This window comes from Zootoca vivipara, chromosome 6 (genome assembly GCF_965207765.1).
Source record: "Zootoca vivipara chromosome 6, rZooViv2.hap1.1, whole genome shotgun sequence".
NCBI lineage: Eukaryota > Metazoa > Chordata > Lepidosauria > Squamata > Lacertidae > Zootoca > Zootoca vivipara.
The window spans coordinates 20,269,369-20,294,604 of record NC_142589.1 but is presented as its reverse complement, the minus strand read 5'-3'; the positions used below and the strand labels follow the sequence as shown (position 1 = coordinate 20,294,604).

General features: G+C 46.9%; 3 protein-coding genes across 8 annotated transcripts in view; 1 reads left to right on the top strand and 2 right to left on the bottom strand.

Moving 5' to 3' along the window:
• The first annotated feature begins 1,581 nt into the window (after positions 1 to 1,581).
• LOC118086818 (kelch-like protein 12) lies at positions 1,582 to 9,458 on the top strand. The gene is made up of 4 exons (XM_035118811.3): positions 1,582 to 1,660; positions 3,037 to 3,115; positions 4,725 to 4,952; positions 7,973 to 9,458. The coding sequence occupies exons 1-4, from the start codon at positions 1,582 to 1,584 to the stop codon at positions 9,456 to 9,458; spliced, it is 1,872 nt and encodes a 623-aa protein (XP_034974702.2).
• A 3,281-nt stretch (positions 9,459 to 12,739) lies between these two features.
• LOC148685269 (kelch-like protein 6) lies at positions 12,740 to 17,062 on the bottom strand. The gene is made up of 4 exons (XM_088671706.1): positions 16,996 to 17,062; positions 16,816 to 16,894; positions 15,519 to 15,746; positions 12,740 to 14,183 (listed from the first exon to the last, which is right to left on the bottom strand). Exons 1-4 carry the CDS (start codon positions 17,060 to 17,062, stop codon positions 12,740 to 12,742), a joined length of 1,818 nt encoding a protein of 605 aa, XP_088527832.1.
• A 3,367-nt stretch (positions 17,063 to 20,429) lies between these two features.
• LOC148685268 (uncharacterized) overlaps positions 20,430 to 25,236 on the bottom strand; it is a 30,643-nt gene continuing 25,836 nt past the window's right edge. For 5 of the 6 annotated variants that reach the window (XM_088671700.1, XM_088671704.1, XM_088671705.1 and 2 more), the window contains 5 exons: positions 24,796 to 24,888; positions 23,950 to 24,078; positions 23,406 to 23,577; positions 21,768 to 21,874; positions 20,430 to 20,583 (listed from right to left, as the gene is read on the bottom strand). In XM_088671700.1, coding sequence (XP_088527826.1) covers positions 20,546 to 20,583; positions 21,768 to 21,874; positions 23,406 to 23,577; positions 23,950 to 24,078; positions 24,796 to 24,888 — 539 coding nt within the window. In that variant the 3' untranslated portion in view covers positions 20,430 to 20,545. The remainder of the gene's footprint in view (positions 20,584 to 21,767; positions 21,875 to 23,405; positions 23,578 to 23,949; positions 24,079 to 24,795; positions 24,889 to 25,236) is intronic. The other variant, XM_088671701.1, reaches the window with a different exon arrangement.

The window sequence follows — 25,236 nt, the reverse complement described above, 5'->3', positions numbered from 1 at the left end:
TGGATTGATAGAAATGTGGATTGATAGGAATAACTGGGATGGGAGACACATTGCAGGCCCTGTGGGGAGGGCCATGGAGCTAGTAGTTGTGTCTCAGTCTGGAAAGACTCAAAGGCTTCACTTGCTGTGTGTGCTGAATCCGAATCCATGGCCTTTGAGACCCTCTCTAGAAACTTAATGGGGAGCCCAAGATCTGTTGAAGTGTTAATGATGTGAGTCCCTCCATTGTAAGCTCAGGCTGTATATCTGTGTAAATAAAACCATTCATGCTCTAAAGCAGGGGTCAGCAAACTTTTTCAGCAGGGAGCTGGTCCACTGTCCCTCAGACCTTGTAGGGGGCCGGACTATATTTTTTGGGGGGGAAATGAACGAATTCCTATGCCCCACAAATAACCCAGAGATGCATTTTAAATAAAAGGACACATTCTACTCATGTAAAAACACGCTGATTCCCGGACAGTCCGAGGACCAGATTTAGAAGGTGATTGGGCCGGATATGGCCCCCAGGCCTTAGTTTGCCTACCCATGCCCTAAAGACTCCTCAGTCTTCATGGACTTTCATTCCAAGGAAACCAAAACCTGAAAACAAACCTCCGGCACCCCTGGAGCCTCTTGCTCCTTGGAGACTGGGGTGCACGTAACAATATAAACACCCATAACTAAAATATGTAATGAAACTAACACAACACATACTAATTAAAACAGGGGACTCATGTCAACAGATTGGGGCCGATCAATGCGTGAAGCAAAATGCTAGATGCAGGGATCGCCTAATATTCTGAAGAACTTTAGAAGAGCTCGTTGGATCAGGCCAATGACATCCTGTTCTTAACCGAGGTGGGCCAAATCCCCATGGGAAACCTGCTAGCAGGACCTGAGCAAAATAATAATAATAATAATAATAATAATAATAATAATAATAATATTTATACCCCGCCCATCTGGCCAGGTCCCCCCCGCCACTCTGGGCGGCTTCCAACAAATACCAAAACACATTAAAATATCACAGATTTAAAAACTTCCCTAAACAGGGCTGCCTTTAGGTATTTTCTAAATGTCAGGTAATTGTTTATCTCTCTGACCTCTGATGGGAGGGTGTTCCACAGGGCGGGTGCCACTACCGAGAAGGCCCTCCGCCTGGTTCCCTGTAGCTTGGCTTCTCACAGTGAGGGAACCGCCAGAAGGCCCTCGGCGCTGGATCTCAGTTTCCGGGCTGAATGATGGGGGTGGAGATGCTCCTTCAGGTATACAGGACCGAGGCCATTTAGGGCTTTAAAGGTCAGCACCAATACTTTGAATTGTGCTCGGAAACAGCGCTCCATGTTCCTATCGTTTCCAGTAACTGCCATTCAGAAGCATTACTGCATTCAACCATGGAAGCAGAGAGTACGTCACCATGTCCAGTAGTCATCAATGGCCTTCTTCTGATCAACTTGTGCCTTTGCCTACATCTCACACTTGACTGGGAGTCTCCGATTCAGATTTCTTGCCAATGACCTCTTCTCATCTTTATTCTGCCCCCTCCCCCACCAGGAATGACTTGCAATACAGCTTCGCTATCTGGGAGCAAGTTGGAGTGCAATGATGGATTCACCTTGGGATAGAGACGATGATATCGTTGGAGAGGAACCCAAGTCTTTGAATCAGTACATACGAGAGGGTAGGTCCCCTGATATCTGAGCCCACCATGACTGGGCAAGATTCTTTTTACCATCTATTTCAAGCAAGCCTTGTTGTGTTCAGTGGGGCTTATTTCCTAGTAGTTGTGTTTTAAGGAATGCAGCCCATAGCAGTGGGTACTTTTATTTTTCTTTGTTTTCTTTTCTCGAAATATGTTTATTTATACTTGTCAGAGGGTCATCGTGGCTACAAACTTCAAGAAAGAAGATTCCACCTAAACGTTAGGAAGAACTTCCTGACAGTAAGAGCTGTTCGGCAGTGGGATTTGCTACCAAGGAGTGTGGTGGAGTCTCCTTCTTTGGAGGTCTTTAAGCAGAGGCTTGACAGCCATATGTCAAGAATGCTCTGATGGTGTTTCCTGCTTGGCAGGGGGTTGGACTGGATGGCCCTTGTGGTCTCTTCCTACTCTATGATTCTATGATTCTATGATTCTACTCTGCTTGAGTCCAGTTTGTCTCTATAGACTTTTATTGTGCAAGATATTTACAGTGCAGAGACAGCTTAAAACATGACCTCTCATTCCGAATCAGAATCTGGCAATGGCGTAATCTGTTCCTACGCCAGCAAAATAGTCGCGGCACCCCAAAACGCCTCCCCCTTGACCTACGTCGCGGTGCTCTCCTTAACTCTTGCGCCAGAAGGAGCGATGCGCTCTCAGTCTCCTCCCTGAGAGGGTGGTGGCAAGGCTCTTCAGCATCCCTGAGCCCTGGCCTGCACCTCTCCGCCCCTGAGCTTCTCTCCCTCCGAGTCTTTCCTCTCCCCCCTGGCTGCTTCAGACCCACTGCTGCTCCCTGATGAAACCCGCCTCCTCTCTGCCTCTACAAAAACTTCCCTGATCCATATGATATTGAAGCTACAATGTTGTGTATGCCTGGAAGGACCAAGAAACATCTCAGATCTGAAGGATCGGAAAGTTGCATAGGCTGCCCTGGTTCCCTGACATGCCAACAAACCAGAAATGGTTTCCCAGTGGAAGTGAAATTGGTTAATAATAAAAAATAAATAATAGTAATAACACTAACATATTTTTTAAAAAATCAATTATTATTATTTTAAAAACAGTTAAAATCATATCGCTCCACCAGTGTTTTCAGGGTTGCCAGGAATGGTATATTTCAGCCATCAGTTAAGCGGGTGTAAAAAAATCCTTTCAATTTCCTGCTGAGAGTCAATAATGAAGGAGAGAGATGCACTTCATTGAGGATGACATTCCACAAATGGGGAGCTGCCACTAAAAAGGCCCTGTCACAGGTCAAGGCCAATTGGGCAGCCCCCACTGGTGGCACCACTAATAAGGCTTCGCTTCTGATGGCTGTCTGCTCTGTCTCATCACACACATCCCCCCTCTTCCTATAGGGCTGAATAATCTTCTCCAAGAACAGCTCCTCTGCGACACAACCATTGTGGCCAAAGGCGAACGGTTCCCCTGTCACAGGTATTTATTTATACATTTTGGGGTTACTATTTGTTATGCAGGCAAAGGGGTTTAGAAGGGCCCCTGGGCAAGACACTCTCCATGTGGTTCCTTCTGCTAGTGACTTGATCTCATCAATACTTGCTCCTCTACCTTATAATTACAGTGATACCTTGGTTTGCAAACAGCCCTGTTTACGAACTATTTGGTTTACGAACTCCACAAAACCGGAAGTGGTGTCCGGGTTTGCAAACTTTACCTCGGTCTACGAATGGAAGCCGAACGGTGGAAGGGTACTGGCAGTGGGAGGCCTCGTTAGGGAAAGCGTGCCTCTGTTTAAGAACGGATTTGGTTTAAGAACGGACTTCAGGAACAGATTAAGTCCGTAAACCGAGGTACCACTGTACCCCCACACGCATGCTTGCTAGGTCAATGAACAAACAGGTGGTGGGATCTCCTCCTCCCCACCAACACTGTTTGCATAAGAAGATAAGAAGAATGTACTGGCGCATCTCATCTAGCGTCTTGTTCTCACAGTGACCAGCCAGATGTCCCAATGAGAAGCCTGCAGGCACAACACAACGTGAATGCAAGAGTATTCTCCCCACTTGTGATGGCATTTAAAGGCATATGACAGTGGAGAAAGACTATATCCATCGGGGTTAGTTGCTACTGATAGCATTATTGTAGTAACCTGCCCAGGGACCTTGTGGTGGAAGGCAGTGGGTAAGAAATAAAAGAATGGAACTTGCAGTCCAATGAGATCTGGAGGTCCACTGGTTCACCATCTCTGGATTCGAAGCTTTCCCCAATCTGGTGCCCTCCAGATCTTGCTGGACTCCAAATAAATCTAGCCAGCATGGCTCGTGGTCAGGCATGATGGGAGTTGTAGATGTAGCAACATCAGAAGGTCCTTGGGACTTGACATCTTTGGTTTAGGGCAACTCACACGGAATGCCTTGTTGACATTCTTTGCTATATAACTCTTCTCAGTATAATCCTGGAAATTCCTGTGCCAAGGCACTAAGTTTCTTAGATCTACCCACATTGGGTCATTCTCTACCATGGTTGAAACAGCATCCGTGTACTCATGAGGTATGGGGGTGGCTAGGGTGCTGGACTCCAGTTCCCATGAGTCATAATCACTATGAGTTTTTTCCTACAACCAAGTGGGTGTATACATTTTATGAAATAATGAAACAAAGTAAATTATGAGAGCTGCAGTCCACCAATATCTGAATGGTTTTTAGGCCCACCCACTCATAGCTTAGGGTAACTCCTATAAAATCAAACAATGGTCACAAGTGGGGCCACCATTCATATTTTTTTTTCAGGCTGCAAGAGGCTGCAATAATTAGAAACCAAATATGGGAGCTGGTAGACAGAGGAACATTAGAAACTGCCGTATACTAAGTCAGACCTTTGGCCTATCCAGCTCAGGGTTGTCTACACTGCGAGTCGATGCTTTTAAACTCTCTCATAAATGGTTTAGAGTTAGGGTTAAGCAGTGAGGTAGCCCAAGTTTGCTGACAGAGATTCCACATGGTTCAAGGTAGCTAAGGAATGCTGAATTAGAGATTGATATCCTGACCGCCTAATGTCGACGCATCCCTCCCTCCCTTTTGTTTAGGATGCTCCTTGCTGCCATCAACCCCTACTTCCGAGCCATGTTCTCCAGCTCCTTCCGGGAGTCAAAGGATGGAGAGGTTCTGCTGCAAGACATGGAGCCCGCCATTGTCCAAGCTGTGGTGAACTATTACTACACGGAGGAGATTGAGCTCGTGCCGGAGATGGCCCAAGACCTGTTTGTAGCAGCCAGCAGGCTTCAAATCCTTCCACTGCTCGAGAGTTGCTCCAGGTAATCCCTAAATAATGCCACGTCTTGGAACATTGAAATCCTCTTTATAGCAAATTAGACTATTGTTCCGTCTATCTCAGTATTGTCTCCACTGGCTGGCAACAGCTCTCGAGCGTATTCACAGTGAGGTTTCTTCTGACCTAATCTGGAGATGTTGGGATCAAACCTTGGACTTGATGCTCTGAGCTATGGTCTGTCCCTAAATATGAAGCAAGGTTCTAGTCCTCCCATTTGTCAATAAAGGGCTGGCTTAATCAGGAAGCTGATTTGCAGTGAGTCAAATCAGTGGCCGTCTAGCTTTGTACTGTGAACAGTGAGTGGCAGTGACTGCTCTCCTGGGTTTCAGGCAGAAGTCTCTCCCTGCCTTACCTGAATATGCTGGGGATTGAACCTGGGACCTTCTGCATGCAAAGCAGATGCTCCACCACTGAGCTATGGCCCCTTGGTGGGAAATGTCCATCTTGTTTTGCATCGCTTGTCCAGGGAGTGACCTATGCAACTCTCTCAGTTTGTTCTCAGGCAGGGAATTTATTAAGTAAAAATGCAACCCACGTTCAAGCAATATGATACCCATCTTCATTGACTGTACTGCAGTAAAGGATGGTCCCATAAAGGGATGGGAACTGTAATGAACACAGGGTCTTTTCAGCTTTTATGCCACCTCACAATCACCCAATCAGACAAGGCACATCACATTTATCGGACAATTATTGCCATGTTGTCCATTACATGTCACCTAGGCCAGTGGCGGATGGCAGGTGGCGAGACGGGGGTGGCGCTGTGGGTTAAACCACAGAGCCTAGGGCTTGCCAATCAGAAAGTTGGCAGTTCGAATCCCCGCAACGGGGTGAGCTCCCGTTGCTCGGTCCCTGGTCCTGCCAACCTAGCAGTTCGAAAGCACGTCAAAGTGCAAGTAGATAAATAGGTACCGCTCCGGTGGGAAGGTAAACGGAGTTTCCATGTGCTGCTCTGGTTCGCCAGAAGCGGCTTAGTCATGCTGGCCACATGACCCGGAAGCTGTACATCGGCTCCCTAGGCCAGTAAAGCGAGATGAGCGCCGCAACCCCAGAGTCATCCGCGACTGGACCTAACAGTCAGGGGTCCCCTTTACCTTTACCTAAGCCAGTGACATGACATCTTAATGAACCAGCCAAGTTAACGGCATGGGTTGGTCAGTAGTACAAGTCGATCAGAACAGCAAACAGGAGCATATTGCATGGAAAGTGTATCTCCATATCTCTGCCTCTAATTGGTGTGAAAGGAGTTCCCCTTTGAAATAAGGGCTTTCTGCCTCTTCTGCAACCCCTGATTTGCATGGGAGTTGCATTCCAGGTCATTGCCTGCGATGGTGGGGCATGCATAAGCCCACTCCTCCCTGTTATGCCCCTGCCCCACCCCCTTCTGCCTCCTGTTCCGCACTCTTTTCTGGCTGCTTCCGGATTGCAGTGATGCACGGTCGTGCGTCAACTGGACTCACATAAATTGGTTGTTGCCTTTATGCTCAAGCTAATTCAGATTCTGGGGAAGTGGAATATTGGGGTGCAAAGACATTCCCTTCTCCAATATAGTGCATTTCCACCACATGCTGAAGCAATAGGGATGGATAAATATGTCCATTTTTCTCAGTCTCTCATTTTTCCAACCGTCAGTTTGCCCCATTTCCGTATCAAAATTTCTTTTTATAAGCTTGCGGGGAAATCGGCATACCTTTTCAAGTGCCTTTTTCTAAGTATATGCATTTTGGTACACAATTCTGTATGCATTTCCCCCCTTTTGCTTTGCAAGCAATAACATAGGTGCCCCCTTTTTGACTAGAGAACTGCCTCACACAATTGTTGAACAATGGCTATGTTTTCACTTTGCCTTTAGATTCAAGAAGTGTAGATTAGGTAGATTGACTTCAAAGCGTGAACCAAACTAATTTCTCCCCCATGAGTCAGGAGCGCCATCTTCAGGGCTCATGCATAATTCCAGATAAGATGTAGTGTGCCAAAGAGTTGCATTCATATTATTCAGCCTGCACGCTCAGATTTTGCAATTATATTCTGATTACAGGCACAGGGTGGTTTAAAAGTCAACTCATCTTCCCAGGAAACTCTAGGAAGTATTGCTCTGGGAGGGGAATAATGCTCTTTTAACAACTCTCTCCATTTTTAAATAAATTTTATTTATAGCTTTTCAAAAATAAATAAATAGATAAATAATTTGTGCAACTTTTTCAAATTAACATTCAATTAATATTCAAATTCCCCTCCAGCCCTCCATGGTTTCCCCAAATTTTCTAATGTTGCTGTATATTATAATTATTCTATACATTACCTCCTCCACAGTATTCTCAGATATGTATTTTACTGCTGTTCTTACTCTAAACCTGCTTGTGTTTCAACATGTTTACAATGATTTTGTAACCTACAAACATTTTCCAATCCTGCTGAGAAACAGTCTCATCTTGATCTCTAATTTTACTAGTTAGACTTGCTAATTCAGCATATTCCATCTGTTGGGTCTCCTAACAACTCTCAGCACCCTTAACAAACTGCACTTCCTGGGTTCTTTTTGGAGAAACTGTTTAAATTGTCCTGATGCTGCTTTAAATAATATTATGCATCTCCTGCAGCGGTGTGTCCTGTTAGCTGTAGTCTAACCACAGAGCCTAGGGCTTGCCAATTAGAAGGTTGGTGGTTCGAATCCCCGCGACGGGGTGAGCTCTCATTGCTCTGTCCCAGCTCCTGCCAACCTAGCAGTTCGAAAGCATACCAGTGCAAGTAGATAAATTGGTACCACTGTGGCGGGAAGGTAAATGGCATTTCCGTGTTCTCTGGTTTCCGTCTTGGTATCCCATTGTGCCAGAAGCGGTTTAGTCATGCTGGCCACATGACCCAGAAGGCTGTCTGTGGACAAACGCTGGCTCCCTCTGAAAGCCTGAAAGGGAGATGAACCCCATAGTCGCCTTTGGCTGGACTTAACCGTCCAGGGATCCTTTACCTTTACCTTTTTACCTTCCCATCTGTCCACCCCAGATACCTCTTGGAACACATCTCCCCAGAGAACTGCCTTTCACTCTACCAATTGGGCTACGCGCACAGCGACCCTGATCTCTTCCAAGAAGCCAAGATCCTGGTCAGCCTGCACTTCAAGCGCCTCTCCATTGAGGACAAGACCTTCCTCAACTTGAACCCCAGCACCCTCATTAGCATCATCTCCATGGACAGTCTGGTAGTCTCTTCCGAACTCACCGTCTACCGGGCCGTGTGGCGCTGGGTGATGGCCCAGAGCGCCAGCCGCCTGTCATTCCTGGGGCAGCTCCTGACGTACGTTCGCCTCCCGCTCTTGACCCAGGAGGAGCTGAGGGAGGTCCAGTCTGAGCTGATGCGCTACAGGGACCTCCGCCTGCGGTGGAAGCGCTTCAACCGCCAGGAGAGGCTGCAGCACAGCGGAGGCCTGCGAAGAGGGATGTACTCCACCTGCATCATCTGCGTGGACCTCTTCAACATGGAAGGCCCAGAACTGAAGACCAAGGACTTCCAGGTCGGCTGCTACGACCCCCAGGCTGGAACATGGGAAAAGATGCCCCTGTTGAAATGCCTGTATTGCGCCCGCTGTGTGGCCGTCGGGGATAAACTGTACGTCACTGGAGGGGTCCACACGGATGACTCTTATTCAGACACGATGCACGAGTACAGCCCGTTGAGGGGTCACTGGACTCAGCTCCCTTCCATGTCCGTGGCCAGGGCCTCCCATGGCTTCCTCGCCTGCAACCAGCAGCTGTTCGCTATGGGTGGCTGGTGCAAGTACGAGGACTACCTCGACACAGCCGAGTGCTTTGACTTGGCGAGAAAGTACTGGTTTCCGATTACCAGGATGCCCTTTGCGCTCAGCCACTTTGCCTCGGCGGCGTTCAAGAACAAGCTCTACCTGGTCGGCGGCGTCACAGACACCGTCGGCTCATGGTACGCTTCCCGGAAGGTCCTGATCTACGAAGTGGCCTTGGACACATGGAATCAAGTGTACTTGGACAAAGAGTGCTACTGGTCTGGCGCCGTGGCCATGAACAATGGGATCTATGTGATCGGGGGCTACTTCCGGAGCCGGACGAGGCACAACGAGCGCTGGTCAGACACAGGGAACCTGCGCTGCACCCGGAAGTGCTTCTTTCTGGGGGAAGACGGCCACTTGGACAGGAGAGTCACTATCCCCAGGCTGCCCATAGAATTGGCGGGGGCCGGTGTGGTACGCTGGAAGCACCGCATTTACGTGCTGGGTGGGGAGAACACCTACATGTATAACAACCTGGAGGGAGAGAATGAAGAGGAATATTATAACACTGTTTACTACTGGGAACTCGGGGCCACGAAGTGGGTCCAGTGCCAGGAGAGGCTGCCATTCACCAGCTGGGGACTCAGCGGCTTTGGCTGCACCACCATGAAGGTCCCCAAAAAGCCCATCCTAGAGCTTTTCCGGAAGACGTCGGTTGCACTGACAGCCATAGAGGTGGTGAACCCTTAGTGGATGCGAGGCTCACAGACAGCTTGCAAAGTGGTTTCTACAGCAATGATCTGCCTGGGAAACCTGAAGGCACTTAACTCTCGAGAGGTATAGAAGAGAAGAACTAGTCATTACCTACCCACTTGTGTCCAGTTTTTTATTTGTAATTTGTATGATTTTCCATCTTAGTGGTGTAAGAGAGGGTCGGGGAATCTCAGACCCAGAGGTAGGGTTGCCACCTTTGTTTGGGCAAAATACAGGACAGGATGGCGGGCTGGGTGGGGTGGCAATTGCCCCTGACCCCCAGCGCTGAAATGGCTTCAAAGCAATCTGTTGCACTCTATTGCAGCCTACCCGGATGCCACTCTGGAATTTGTCACATGCAGACACGCATGCTCAATGATTTGATCCATAAAATGAATGCAATAATTCATTTATGTACTGTACTATAAAATAAATAAGACAGTATTGTAGATGATAAAAAAATTATTACAGTGGTACCTCGGGTTAAGTACTTAATTGGTTCCGGGGTGCCATTTGCACCCTGAAAAGTACTTAATCCGAGTGGCACGCCAAGCACCGATAGAGCACTTCTGCGCATGCCGAAGTGTGCAGATCGCTTTTTTGCATGCGCGCGCTGCAGAACCCAGAAGTAGACACTTCCAGGTCCGCAGAGTACTTAAACTGAAAGTACTCAAACCGAAGCGTACTTAAACCGAGGTATGACTGTAAGGGACAATATCTGGTATTATACAGGATGGGTGGCAACCCTACCAAGGGGCCAAGTGTACCCCTCTAGGCCTCTAAGCCTGGTGCTTGTGACTCTCTCCAGACCACAACCCCTCTCCAGCCACACAAGCTTTTCCCAGGCCACTGCCCTCACCATTCCTGCGTCATACCCTCCTTGAATGTTTCTCCTAGTTGGAATGTGTCTTAGAACTCGTGGTGATGCTGTTCTCATTATCAGGATAGTGGGGGCTGTGTGAGTGTGTATATAGAAGCCAGCCTACTGTGCAAAGGTATAATTCACTGCCATTGCTCCACCCCACTTTTACCTGTGGCCCTGCCCACTTCTGGCATGTGGCCCCCAGAACGTGGCCTGAAAGTGAATGGGTCCCTCAGGCTGAAAAAATGACCCCCACCCTAGCTATCAGGTAGGGTTCCAGGAGAGATGAGCAGGAGCGCTTGGTCTGGACATAACAGAAACCTGGCGGAAGGGAAACGACATGGTTCTCTCTGGGAAGGATGGCATACTGAAAATGGGGGGCTCTCTTTACATCAAATAGGGCATTTCTAGTGCTTGCGATCCCCCCAAAAGGTAGACTCCTTCACATAATTGTTGTGAATGACAATTCAGTACTGAGGTTGTATGATCCACTCTCCTGACCCAAATGCCCAGGTGATCTTGAGCTGCAGAACGAGATCAAGGGAACATCTAAAAGAGGATTTATACTGTAGTAATAGTTGATTTTAATTACCCTCACTTAGACTGAGTGCATGTGTTTGTTCCAGTCACAACAAAGAGGCAAGCTTTTTAAATGTCCTAGGATTCGGGTGAGCAGCGAAGTAGCCATGTTTGGGTGAATGGGCAAGCAAAATGGCAGATGTGATTCAAAGAAGCAGGTGTAAAGTGATGGAGATGTGTGGGTGTTCTGATCTCACACCCTCATGGGGGTCTGAATTGGAGCTGACTAACCAGGAACAAGATTGTAACAGATAGGTCAACACAGATATCAACTGCAGCAGCTGTGGGGGGAAAAGGGGTAAATTTTACGCAAGGGATCACAAGGACAAAGACTGGAAATAAAACTCTTGTCAGGGACTGGGCAGAGGAGGAGGAGGAATGGTGGAGGCTGCCTCCCTATCCTGACCCTTCCTGGGAAGAGGAAGAGGAAGACAGTATAGACTTACAACAGGGGTTTGTGGTAAATAACAGCCCAGAGGCAGATGAGGGGGAAAGTTGGGAAATAATGAGAGAGCCAGAGCAATACCCAGCTGACGCACTGTCATTAGAAAGTATTCTGCACCTGCCATCTTCCAGAACCTACAAGACGCCACCGGCTGTGCATTTGCATGAATAATGCTCTTCTATATTTTCCATATCAAATATTTCTCTCAACACATAAAGTTCAGCAAAGTAAACAGAAGTCCCAGTAGATCAGTGGAACTGTAGCAAGCTCCCATATCTACATACGTGGAATAGAAACTAGCAAAATATTTGGACTTCATGAATGAACTGATCTATTGGGACTTCTGTTTACTTCGGTTTATTATTATTATTATTAAGCGTTTCTTCAAGTATCACTTTGACAATGCAAATAAAGCTATACAATATGAACAAGGGATAAAATTGTGTGGTCTTTCAAAATCAGGGGGGGGGGGGAGAGCCTTCATCCTATGTACATTTTTGTACCAACCTGTGGTTTCAAAGTATGTACCGGTAAGCTGTGACCTGCCTTCTAATGCAAGTCACCTGTCAAGTTACTGATTTTTCAATTTTTTTAAAAAAAGACGTCACAGAATACATCAACTTTATGTGTTGATTATGAATGAGAGAAATATTTGATATGGAAAAATATAGAAGAGCATTATTCATGTGAATGCACAGCCAACGGTTACATCTTGTGTGTTTGTTGAATGTATTTCATGTAACTCCAGGTTTGATGTTGTTTTACATCTCCCAGAACCTGGCAAGCCTTAAAAGTAGGGGAGCAAAGAGCTCAAAGACAGAGGGCACATAGCAGCAACCGGAGAGGAGGTGATGACGATGAGGAGGAGGAGGAGGAGGAGGAACTGGGAGAGATAGGGGCTGAAGATTCATTTGGGACATCATTATTGAAGAGGCTGCATTCTATAGCCTCTCTCTGTAATAGTGAAATAAAAAAGGATGGTAAGAAATGTTTCCTTGTCTTTATGCTTTCCTGGGCAACCAGCCACTGACAGCATCCTAACAGCTGTCAATGTCATAACAGTGCTACACGAATCTATGGTGTAACCACATAGGAATATGGTGCACAGTTCTGATCACCTCACCTCAAAAAGAATATTGGAGAGCTGGGGGGAAAATTCAGAAAAGGACAAACAAAGCTAAGTCTTACTCTGAAAGCAATGGACATGACTAATAGAAAATAATATTGATTATATTGATAACAACAAGAAGAGTTCTGCTGTTCACAACATTGCAGATCAAGTCTCGCAGCAAGTCAGTAGGTGACTATCCATAATTTTGCTATAATTTATTTGCATGTGTCTGCCCGGTTTCTGCTTACTTGGAAGTTCATTCAGGACCACCAGGGGGATGGCTATTTGCTGGCTGCAGACACGATGACAAGGGCGGTGGCCTGGAAAAGCTGGCGGATATGTAGGCTGGGCCTCATAACGGTCACACACCCAAACCTGCTGATGCCCTCGCGGGTGATAGGGATCTCTGTTGTGCACCGGTGCCAGCGGGGTTCTCCAGGCTCCCAGTGGTAAATCATCTTGTAGCGCTGGCTTAAGTCTTCCCCACCCAACACGTAGATCCGCTTCCCGCAGGAGACTACCCCTGCGTTGGCAACCCCACGCGGCAGTTTGGGGATGCCCATGCAGCCACTCACTTTGCCAGTCTCGTTGACCAAGAAGCACTTGCGAGAGCTGTGGCGGTTCTCAGGGACGAGAAGCCCTTCAACCCAGTCCCGCATTTTCTTCTCAGTGAAACCCCCGATCACATAGATCCCCCTGTCCCCGGCCACAGCTCCTGCAGCAAAGAAACCCGTGGACAGAGGCACCTGAGTCCATGTGTTGGAGCTGGTCTCATAGATCAGGAAGCCCTTGTGGAACAGCCACTGGCCAGAAATGCCCGTCGCACCGCCAAGGAGGTATAACTTGTTCTGGAAGACGCTCGAGGCTGGGTGGCTCAGGGCAAACGGAAGCTTTGCAATCGCATCCCATGTCCCTGTCACGAGATCAAAAGCCTCAGCCAAGTTGAGGAAGCTTTGGAACTGACACCATCCCCCCATGGCGTAGAGCTTCTGGTTGTGGAACAGGAAGCCATGTGCAGCCCTGGGCACAGTCATGGGTGGGAGCTGCAGCCACTGGCTTCTGAAAGAGTTGAACTCATACACAGCGGTGGAGTAATTGTTCTTACAGACACCTCCAGAGACATAGATCTTCTCACCAGCTGTGGCGCAACACGCATGCGTCAAGGACTGCAGGCCGGGAAGCTTCTCCCACAGCTCAGCCTGCGGGTCATAGCAGCTCATGTGGGCCTCTTCACTCTCCAGCTCCTCGTACTCGCACATCTGGGTGTCAATGCACAGGATGTGAGGCTTGTACATGCCCTGCCGGAGGCCCTTGATGCGACGAAACCTCTCTTCGCCATCCAGCACCTTCCACTCGAGCCTGAGGTCCTTCCACTTCTCCAAATCCCTCTGTATTTCGTCTTGTTCCTCCGGACCAAAGAGCGGGAGGCGGACATGGCGCATCAGGTCTCCTAGGAGAGGGCCAGGCTTGCTGGATTGCCCTTGCACCCAGAGTCGCACTGCCCGATAGACCTTGATCTCTGAAGCCACTTCGAGGTTGCTGGAGGATATCAGGGTGATGAGCGTGCTGAGGTCCAGCTGGCGGAAACTCTCATGCTCGTAGATCTGGCTGAAATTTCTGGTGAGGAAGTGTATGACCGCCTGGAGGAGGGCAGGACTCTTATGCGTCCTTGCCAAAGAATACACCTCAAAGCAGTTCTGCACAGAGAGATTTGTCATGAGGAACCTGGAAGGGGGAAGAAGGAATAGGAAGGCCTGTGGAGCAGAGGAATCTGCATGGCTCTCACCGTGAAACCTGGTAGTTAGCCTCAGGACCACCAAATGGCCACCCAATTGGAAGGCTTTGGAAGAGGATTAGACAAATTCATAAGGCTACCAATGGCTACCCTCCATTATGGTTCTGTTGTTCTACCTCCCCTGTTGGAGCCAATGTGCCTCTGAATGCCAGCTGCTGGGAATCACAACTGGGAAGAATGCTCTTGAACTCACGTCTTGCTTGTGTGTTTCCTATGCAGACATGTGGGTGGCCACTCTTAGAACAGGGTGGACTGAATGATCCAGCAGGAATTTGCTTATGGGAAAATGCATGCTAATATGGCAACCCACTGTCTCATGATTTTAAATTAGTCCTGAAGATCCTTTGGCCATGTAACAAGGATTGGGAAGCTGTGTCGGATGAAGCAATCCCACAGTTGGATCCGTAGTCCAAGGGCCTTGACAAAGACTCTCTAAATTGCAGCAAAAACTGGTTGGACACTCCTTTGGATTTCTCTATGGATAGAACTCTTATACCCATTAAAAAACCAGAATTTTGTAGATTCTCCATTTGTGTCCATATTCAACATTCCATGAGACAGCAATAACAGATTTCGAAGCTGTCTCTTTGCAGCAGTTCTTCATTATCCCTCACTCCAAATTTAGCTAAAGTAGGTGTGACTAACTTGTGACCTTACTTTGTTCTTCAGCCTCGAGTCCCTAAATGTTTTTTGAACTACAACTTCCACCATCCCCAGCCAGCATAGTCAATGGTCAGGGATGTTGGGAGTTGTAGTTCAGCAGCACCTGAAGCTCCAAGGTTGAAGGACCTTGCTTCAAATGACGTTGGACTCCAGTTCCCATCATCCTTGACCATTGTTGGGAATGATGGGATCTGGTGGTCCAGTAGCACTACAGGTTCTCCATTCCTGGGTTAAAAGAATCCTGATAAGATGTTATGCACTATAAACATAAGAAGAGTCCTGCTGGATCAGACCAATGGTCCCTCTAGGCCACCATCCTGTTTTCACAGTGGGCAACCAGGTAGCAGGGCCTGAGGGGAAGAGCCCTTCGCCTCTTGTGGTTTCCAGCAGCTGGCCTGCAGAAGTATGCTGCTTCTAATAGTGGAAGTAGAACATAACCACCAGGATTAGTGGATAGTCTTATCCTCCACAAATTTATCTCTTTTAAAGCCATCCAAGTTGGACTTTGCATGCTCATGGTGTGATGTACATTGCACCTGTCAAATTGTGGAACTGCAGGCACTGTCATGGTGTGAGTAGAGAAGAAAGATGCAATGACTTACCTACAGCAGAGGTTCTGCAGCGGTATGATCTGTAAGTGGCAGGCTCCAGCAAAGAGGTGCGGCGCCAGCTCTGGGGTGAGTGTTATGTCCTCTGTGTAGATATATTTCAGAATGTTTTCGATGATGAATGGAGCCACCTCCTGAAGCAGAACTTCTTTCCCACCAGATTCTTTCCAGGTATTGATGAAAATGTCCCGGAAGTAGGGGCTAATAGCTGCTAGCAGCACTCTGCAGAGAAGGAAAGAGAGAACTGCTGGAGAAGTTGCTGGAGGTCAAGTTCAAACCCTTGGAAGGTTGCCTGCCATGGACTGGCTGGATGCAGAGGACTGGTAGGAGGCAGCAACTGGGGAACCTCAAGGGAAGAAGGCTCAGAGCCTGGGGAGTGGTGGTGGAATGATGATGGGTGGTCAGAGGGAGAAGAGGGAGCAGACTGGGAGGAGGAGGTCTTGGGAGATGAACAGGGAACGGTTAAGTGAGCGGGAGAAGACTGTGGAAGACAGCAGTCCAGAAGCAGAGGCAGAATTGGAGGCTGGAGAGGAGAAGGGGCCAAGAGGCAGAGATGAGTCAGGCTGGGGATGAAGCCAGGCTCTCTCTCCCTCTTCCCCCTAGTCTCCCAGAACCAGAAGAGGTATGAAGAGGGTGGAGCAAAGACATGCAAGACCTCAGATTGCTTGAGAAGGAACCAATGGAGGACGAGACTTAGAGAGCTGTGGGACAGTGGGGACCTTCAGTCCTGGCAAGTGACTTGAGTCCTTGAGCCAATAGCTACTGGGAAGAGTTGTGTTCACTAGGCTTGAGCTGTTTGGTTTCTCTGAATGAAGAATTAACTTCCTGACACCGTGTGACTTATTCCTGACCTGCTCCTGACTCCCACCCCTTGACATTGCCGAGAATGGAATACAGTGGTACCTCTACTTATTCATAACTCTACTTACGAATGTTTCTACTTATGAACAGAGCTCTGTCTGCCATCTTGGATGTGGTTTAGATAGGATTTTTTCTACTTACGAATTTTTAGATAGGGCTGCTTTGACTTACGAATTTTTTCTCACAATGCATTCCTATGGGATTCGACTTACAATTTTTTTCGACTTACGAATGTGCGTTCGGAACGCATTAAATTCGTAAGTAGAGGTACCACTGTATGACCTTAAGGTTGAAAAAATGTCCCCTAACCTCACCTACTTGATTTTTCTTTTTAAAGGCAGATGAACCTGAGATTCTCTTTGTGCAACCTTCACATTGAAACAATGAGTACTTGGCAGCCTTCATGATGCTCAGAAAAATCAAGGCCTACCTGTGGCAAGGAAATCTTTGTCCTTCAGCTATGAGGGTGGCATCATAGAGCAGTTCTTCCTCATACATCTCTGCTAGACCTGGAGTCAGGGAGAGGGGAGGAGGTCAGGGAGACAGAAGCTGGTCATTTGCTAAGATGGCCCCAGTTCTTTGGAATAAGAGGTCTTGGGGGGGAGGTTACCTTGTCTTAAGCCAAGAGGTCTTGGTTTGAAGTTTTCTGGCTGCCCCTTTTTATCACTGGAACTCATGATGAGCAGGATCAAGGAAGTAGATGACAGAAGAAGGGGATGGGAAAGCTGTCGTGAGAGAGAGGGAGACAGAGAGAAAGGAATTATACAGTTGTATAGAATCTTAGAATTGCAGAGTTGTAAGGGACCCACAAGGTCATCGACTCCAACTTCCTGCAATGCAGGAATCTCAACGGAAGAATTCCTGACAGATGGCCATTCAACCTCTGCTTGAAAACCTCCAGTGAAGGGGAGTCTGCCACCTTCCCAGATAGTCTGTTCTATAGTGACAAATAGGGATGGATAGATTAGTCCCTTTCCATTCCATGGCATTTCTGCATGATTTCAAAAATAAATGCACTTAATCTCATTCTGTGAAGATCTTCTTAAAAATATGTATATATATATAAATATATCTATCTGTCTGTCTATCTATCTTTCAAAATAATGTTTAAATTCTATATATTGCAATTTTTAATACATATTTCCTCCCTAAAATGCACAGCTGTTTATGTTTTCCCACTAGAATATATATTTTCCTATGCAATACCCCTAAAAATATGGGATTGGCGCAAGGGGGAGGGTACCGTACACATCTCCTTATAAAAAATACAGGTTTTGGTGGATTTTCTTTTTAACCGAACTGCATCACAAGTCAGAGAAGTGCACAGTTTGAATGACAGCTGTGTTTAGTCTCATGTACTTGCCTCAGAATGACAAATTCAGCCAGTTTGCCTAAAATGTGTACAGAACAAGAATTTCCTCTATCCTTGATGGCCAGCATTAAAGAGAGTTCAGGGTGAAATTAGCTTATAATATGGGGAACATTTCCCCAAGATTGTTGAGCAAAAATGAGACTTGCTGCACATGGTGCTAGACTCAAGCAGGCACTATTGACTGAAACTGATTTCTGGATTCATTCTCAATCTGGATTCCAGCCAAAGCTTCCTGTGATTCCTCTGGCCCCTCTCCTTGAGTTTATTTGCTTGGCCGGAACATTTCATTTAGTTGTGGTAACATGAATGGCTTGCATGAAGGGAGGAGTGTGTGTGAACCTCTGAATAATTGATTCTGAACTAAAGGCTGTGTCACCATAATCATCCACTTACCACCCCAGGAAAGAGTGACCACAGTGTTAAGGAACTTGTGAAGTTTTCACCCAAAGGCCAGCGCCATCAATGGCAGAAGATGTTGCCCACCTGCATATGCCCCTCTCACCTCACCTCCTCAAGAGGGCCTGCTCTTCAAGTCACTGTTGCGGCCCCATGCTATCTCTGGGGCCTCTTGCTCAGGGTGAGTGCCTGTTGTTGATGAAGGCCTGCCAGGGGCTCTCTGAAGTGCAGCTATTGTGACATCAACTGTGCATGTTGTCCATTGGGTGCAGAGAGGGAGAGATAGCGTGTATGTCCTATTGGCTGTTGGGCAATCCAGGCTCCAAGTAGACACTGGGTCTAGGGCCATGGTGGTTTGTGCCCCATTGGAACCCCTAGGGTGGAAGGCAACAGCAGGTGGCGCCAGAGCCGATGATAGACAGAGGCAACCAATTCTAGATTTTTCTCCAGCCTCTTCCCTGCCAAGTTCTACAAAGGCAAATGTTAGACCGAGGAAGAGGAGGAAGGCAAGAGCCAAGGGTCACCTCTGGTTTTAAGTAAAAGGGCATGCAGGTAAGTGAAAGGTGGGCAAACTGGGGAAGAGGAATTCTGGAAGGGAGGCTTGTTGGGCATGGGAGTCCACAAACATTGAGCGAACACCCTGATGGGGAAAAAGCTTCTGCCTTCTCTCGATCTGAGCAGCTGGTTGTTGCATTTCCAGACCACTAGTTTCCTGATAGCCCAGCCTAGCGGCCTCCACCTTCTCAGTCCGTCCATCTGGCTCTGAGGTACCTCCTACTGTTACCCTAAATGCTTTCCTCCCTCGGCCCATAGAGACTGTTTTCACCCAGAGCCAGAGTGATTGCAGGAGGTTCACCATTTCCCACATGAGAATGATACCGGTATTAGTTCAGCCTTTCCCAACTCGATCCATTAAGTCAGTCTATTGGGATATTGCAGGAAATCATTGCTGTTTTGAGGTGCGCAGCAATGTTCCTTTCGTGACTAGAAAGGCTTTGAATGGTTACTTCTGTTCCTAATCCTGTTCTTCCATAAAATAAAACAGATTTTATGTCACCATGTGGGAATCTTAATATCTAAGATAGGCTTCTGATGATCCCACACTTTGAAGTTGACTGTTTTGGCTGCCTGCCAAGGTGTCTTTCAGGTTGGTGGGTCACAGGTGTGTTCTCCCAGAAACTACATTATACACAACAGTGTAGAAGCCCCGAGAACACCTCTTCTGGTGGAATGTCTATTAAAGGCGATCTACTGAGAGTGCTGTGTACCAGCCAAGCTCCACCTTCAGGACTCATGACCATTTCTGATAGAATTCACAGCAATCGGAGGGATGTAAACTAATTGCAGCGCTTTGTAGTTTTCTTGGGGCTGAGCAAAAGCATCTTTAGTTACACCCCATTTGTGTGTTCATTGTGTTCCGAACCACCAAAAAACCTCTGTCCCATTGCAGAATGGGTGGGGAACCTTCAACCTCCCATATATTGCTGGGCATGTTAAGCGTGGTCATGTACCACGTGAAACTGATGTCAGTCCAACCTTCCCCAACCTGATCCTGTTAAATCAGGGATGGGGAGCTTGCAGCGCTCCAAATATCATTGGACTTCTATCAACCACAGCCAGCATGGCCAATGGTCAGGGATAATGAGAGTTAGAGAGTCTGCGAACACCCAGAGAGATCTCGGTTAGGGAAGCTTGTATTAGTCCACAATCTTCTTTAAGCTGAATGCATCAAGTGTGTTGCCTACCACCAGAAAAAAGCAAATTACTAGTACAGATACTTCATTAATTCTTCTTATTTTTAACAAGCTATATTCATTTGTTTCAAAAATATTTGCTAACAACTCCAAATAAGGTTTGGGCTACAGGTCCTCTCTGGTGTCCCTGGGACCTTCTGCATGCAAAACATGTCTTCTACCAATGAGTTCTGGTCCGTCTTCCAAATATGAAGTAAGATGCTAGACCTAATGGTTCTAAATAAAGGGCTGGTTTAAATAGGAAGCTGCCTTGTACCAAGCCAGGTCATGTGCCCATTTAGCTTAGACTGGCAGCAGTTCTCATAGGCTTCAGGTAGGAATCTTTACCAGCCCTACCTGGAGATGCCGGGGATTGATTGAACCTGAGACGTTCTGCATGTAGAACAGATGCTCTGACATTGAACTGTGACCCTTTCCATTGTTTCCATCACCGTTGTTTCTGTAAACTGTTGAATTCAATGCCTTTTGAGCAGTTGCACAGTAATTGTGAAGAGAATTAGACACCACCATCAAGGTTGGGGTTTGCGTTTGAGACTTTATTGCATTAAGTATCAAGCCATAGGCTGGCAGCAAGGATGAATGAGAAGACACCACCCTCTTCCAGAGATGGGTGGAAGCTGAAGACTGCAGCTGACTGCTCATGGGGATTCCTTCTTCACACCTTTTTGGCCATTTCCTTAAGGAGAGGAAACAGAAATCCAGCATGAAAATCTGGAATGATTCAGTTCCTCCCTCCCCATATCTCTAAAGCCCAACTTCCCCGTGTATTGGTCATTCATTAAACAAGCATAATGGTCAGAGAATCTTGTCATTTATTGACATATTTGCATAGATAAAACACTGAAACAAAGGAACTCTGCTGTGGTTGTATGTACAATTGCTTCAGGGTTAATTTTGTGCAGTGTTTTATTAGCACCTTGATAAAGCAAAGTATGATGATGACACCAACTGTATGCACAATTAGATCAACTTTGCTTTTTTGCCATTTTTCTCAGCATACACACAGGCACAAAGCATTGGTAAAACACCACATATGAATCCTTTTGCAATCATACATACAATTGCACTCCTTTTTTTTTTGCAATGTTTAATCCATGTATGTCTGTAGTGTTAGTTGGAAGAGAAACCTGAAAGAATGGGAAGATGCAGCAAACAGAGATAGATGAATCTGCCAATTTCAGTTTCTCTCATTTCCTCATTTTCCCAGCCTTAAATTCAGATCTCTCCATTTCAGCATCAGATAGCAATAATCATAAAAAATCCTCATGAAAATTCACCAACACCAACTTTTTCCTCACTCGTTTTTGCAAAGCACTCCCCCCATACATTTTTTTGTATATAATTTTTGCCAACATATCCATTTTTATGCACATTTTACCTTTGGGGGTGGATTTTTGCACACATTACTCGGCTGGAGAACCGAAAAGCACAATTCAGAGAAGTGCAAATGTCAAAGGATGGCTGTGTTTCAGTTCGCGTATTGCTTCAGAAAGTGTGGATTAGCCTTTAAATGCAAACTGAATCACATTGCCCCCCCCTTCTCCAGCAGCAAACGGTGTGTACGTGCAATTTGGAAATAAAAAACTAAACAGAACAATGGTGGATTCTCAATACATTGGCTCCCCCTGCAGAAATAAGACTAAGAATTCAAAAACTCCCAAATCTGGGGAGAAATTCAGATGACAAGAATTTCAGAAACATCTAGCCAAGTCACAGGAAAGAGAGTTGGCATGGCAAATACTGGGCACATGTCATGTGATATTGGGTAGTTCACTGCTAGCTTGGAAGTGGGGAAGGCTTTGCTCGACCCATTTCTACTGGCCGCTCCATATAAGAACTGGATATGATATGGACACTCACCTGAACAGAAAGAGTCCGGGCAGATGAACCGGACCTTATAGTCGTGGCAGACACCCCTTTTTCCTTGCTGGGCATTGATGCAAGCGAACCCATTGACTGCATCATTCCTGCTCAACGACACAAGACAGAGTATGGGGGACAGGTACAGGGGGAAATAGTAGCCAAATTTGAGAGAGTGGCCAGTTCCTGATTTCCAGTATAGGTGGCAAAAGCTGGCTGAACTCCAGTGGGTTGTATTGTGCACAGATTGTTTTCCTGCTTACATCAGAAGTTGGGAACCTTCAGCCAACAGGCCCAACTAGACCTGGCCACCCTCCCTGTTTGGCCCACAAGACTGTTTTTGATAAGCTATAGCCACCTGTCTCACAATTGATGCCATAGAATGATGATAGCAGGTGCAGGGCAGGAAAAGTCATGGCAAAGTGGGGGTTGCAGGAACTGCCTGTCAACTTACTGTGCCTTTGCAAGGGCTGAGGAACTTTCCGACAGTAAGAGCTGTTTAACAGTGGAATGGATTCCCTTGGGAGGTAGTGGACTCTCCTTGGAAGTTTTTAAACAGAGGTTGGACGGCCATCTGTCAGTGATTTTTTAGTTGCAATTCCTGTATTGTCCCTTTCAACTCCACAATTCTGTGATTCTGTTTTTTTCTAATTGCTGCTGCCCTAATTGTTTAGGGTGACTTTCTCAAATTTCCTTCCATTATTATTATTATTATTATTATTATTATTATTATTAAATCATTTGTAGGTGAAATAAGGTAGATTGCCAAAATAGCCATACATTGAAACTGATGGCATGTGTACACTGTTCAAATTCCTGTGAGGGTGATTTGAGGGACAACCATTCTCTAACTCTGAAAGAGCATTGTGCCTCTCAGAGTTAAGCCATCCGGTTCATCATCCCACTTCTGGGACTCAGCTGTGCAGCTGCAAATAAAACGTTTTAAATGTGTTGTAAAGTGCAGCATATGGGACGCGGGTGGTGCTGTGGGTTACACAGAGCCTAGGGCTTGCCAATCAGAAGGGCGGCGGTTCGAATCCCCACAACAGGGTGAGCTCCCATTGCTCAGTCCCAGCTCCTGCCAACCTAGCAGTTCGAAAGCACGTCAAAGTGCAAGTAGATAAATAGGTACCACTCCGGTGGGAAGGTAAACAGCGTTTCCGTGCGCTGCTCTGGTTCGCCAGAAGTGGCTTAGTCATGTTGGCCACATGACCCGGAAGCTGTACACTGGCTCCCTCGCCCAATAAAGCGAGATAATAATAATAATAATAATAATAATAATAATATAATATTTATACCCGCTGCAACCCCAGAGTCGTCCACGACTTGACCTAATGGTCAGGGGCCCCTTTACCTTTAAAGTGCAATATACAAATGTGACACTGGACTATTATTATTTTTTAAAAAGAATTTTCATAGCATTTTTAAAATGTGTGTAGATTCCACCCTGGTCTTAAATGCAAAATAAAACAAAATTATACAGTTCTATCCAACTAAGCTCTACTTAGAGAGGAGCTGATGAAATTAATGGACCTATGCTAGTCATGCTCATTAATTCAGCAGATTGGAATTAACACTGGATGTGGCCTATACCCATCACCTCCGTCTTCCCAACCCAAGCCAGAGCGGAATTCTCACCTGGAAAATGTCTGTCCTGTCTCAGAAGCTGGGATTCCATCCACAGTTTGGACCTCGATAGCAATTGGCTTTTTGCAAATGGCTTTGGGATAGTCCTTTTTGAGGTAGTATATCAGCTCATAGTCCCCAGTTGCACTGGGATTGTCTCGGTTTAACCATTTTGTCTTGCAAACTAAGGGTGAGGAAACCCAAGAGAGCAGAGTATTAGAAATGGTTGCAAACCTTCCAGCCCCATATTCCTCTCTGCTTATGGCTGCAATAAAAGTAAACCCATGGGCATTTATGTTTTCAGAGCATGTACAGAGGTCCAAATGAACTGAACTTCTCAGAAACACAGGCCTAACCATGTCAGCATAGTTGCAAATCGGCATGGTGGGCAAATGAACAGAAAACAGCCTAATTCACGCAAAATTAAAGAGTTGCAACATGAAGAGCGTCGCAGTCCCCTGGGATCCAGACACGATAGCTTTGCGTCCAGTTAACAATAATGATGATGACATGTAAGAATCATGGCTAGACTTTTCACTTGGATTTTGCTCTTTACCTGGCGCAGGGCTTAGGTGAGTCGTTTGGACTGGCACAGTGTCGATGGGGGTATTAGCTGTTGTCGTCTGCACAGGCAAAGCGTCAACAGGTGTGCTAGCTGCAGGCGTCAGCCCGGACTGATCCTGCCCTGTTGGGAAAGTGATTGGCACCATTACTTCTGAGAAGGGAGATCTTGGAAAGAAACGGGAAGATCAGGAGAGATGCCTCCCTGATGCTGAAGCCTTTCCCTTCAGTAACACCCCCACACTCAGGGCTCATCTGCACTTCCCTTTGTCCCATAATGTCTTCTTTCCGTTCTTAAATTTCAATGCACAGGGTCCGAGAGGCTTTCCCTGGGGAAACCCACCGATTACTGCTGAATTGGAACAATCCGTAGAAAAGGTGGGATTGAAGCTGGAATATTCCTGCATTGCAGGGGGGGTTGGACTAGATGACCACTGGGTATCTTCCCACTCTGCAGTTCTATGATTCTATGTTTCACATGTGCCTTTCCTCAACTCTGCAGGGCAGGAAGTGCAGGCAAAGCATTTCCTTGCCTGAAAATTTCCTCCTCCAATGAAGGCCACAGCTCCGTGGAATATAAATGTGTGTGTGTGTGTGATAATGTAATAATATTTGTGTATATGAGGAGCTGTATGGCTTAATGTTTCCATGTTTTCTAGTTCTTCAGCTGCGCACACAGGCCCAGCTCTAGGGGTAGTCTCGGTGGTGTGGGGTGCGAAGCCGCGTGGAAGCCGTGCTGTGCGCTGCGCCCACCCACCAGGGCGGGGGCGCCAGAGGAATCTCTGTGCCATGGCACCCGACCTGCTTGAGACGGCCCTGTGCGCACACCTGCATTCCTTACCTTGAGTGGAGAACTGGTTCGTCTCCTGTGTTGCTGGAACAGGTGCAGCAGTTGCAGCAGATGTGGATTCCACCCCAGGCTGGCCTTTTCCTGCTGGAAACATTTATATAATTTAGGTGACATTAGGAAGAACTTTCTGACGGTAATAGCTGTTCAGCAGTGGAAGGGACCACCTTGGAAGGTGGAGGACTCTGCTTCATTGAAAGTTCTTAAAGCGAAATTGGATGGCCACCTGTCGGAGAGTCTTTAGTTGTGATTTCTGCATTGTTAGGGGGTTAGACTATTATTGGCCGAGGGAGCCAGCGTACAGCTTCCAGGTCATGTGGCCAACATAACAAAGCCGCTTCTGGCGAACCAGAGCAACACACGGAAACACCGTTTACCTTCCCACTGTAGCGGTACCTATTTATCTACTTGCACTTTGACGTGCTTTCGAACTGC

Coding starts and splice junctions, on each gene's coding strand:
- LOC118086818 (XM_035118811.3), top strand. CDS start 1,582: ATGATGGATTCACCTTGGGATAGAGACGATGATATCGTTGGAGAGGAA. Junction 3,116..4,724: donor GAACGGTTCCCCTGTCACAG/GTATTTATTTAT, acceptor CCTTTTGTTTAG/GATGCTCCTTGCTGCCATCA. Junction 4,953..7,972: donor CTGCTCGAGAGTTGCTCCAG/GTAATCCCTAAA, acceptor TGTCCACCCCAG/ATACCTCTTGGAACACATCT.
- LOC148685269 (XM_088671706.1), bottom strand. CDS start 17,062: ATGAGTTCCAGTGATAAAAAGGGGCAGCCAGAAAACTTCAAACCAAGA. Junction 16,895..16,995: donor ACCTCTTGGCTTAAGACAAG/GTAACCTCCCCC, acceptor CCCTGACTCCAG/GTCTAGCAGAGATGTATGAG. Junction 14,184..15,518: donor CTGCAGAACCTCTGCTGTAG/GTAAGTCATTGC, acceptor TCCCCCTTCCAG/GTTCCTCATGACAAATCTCT.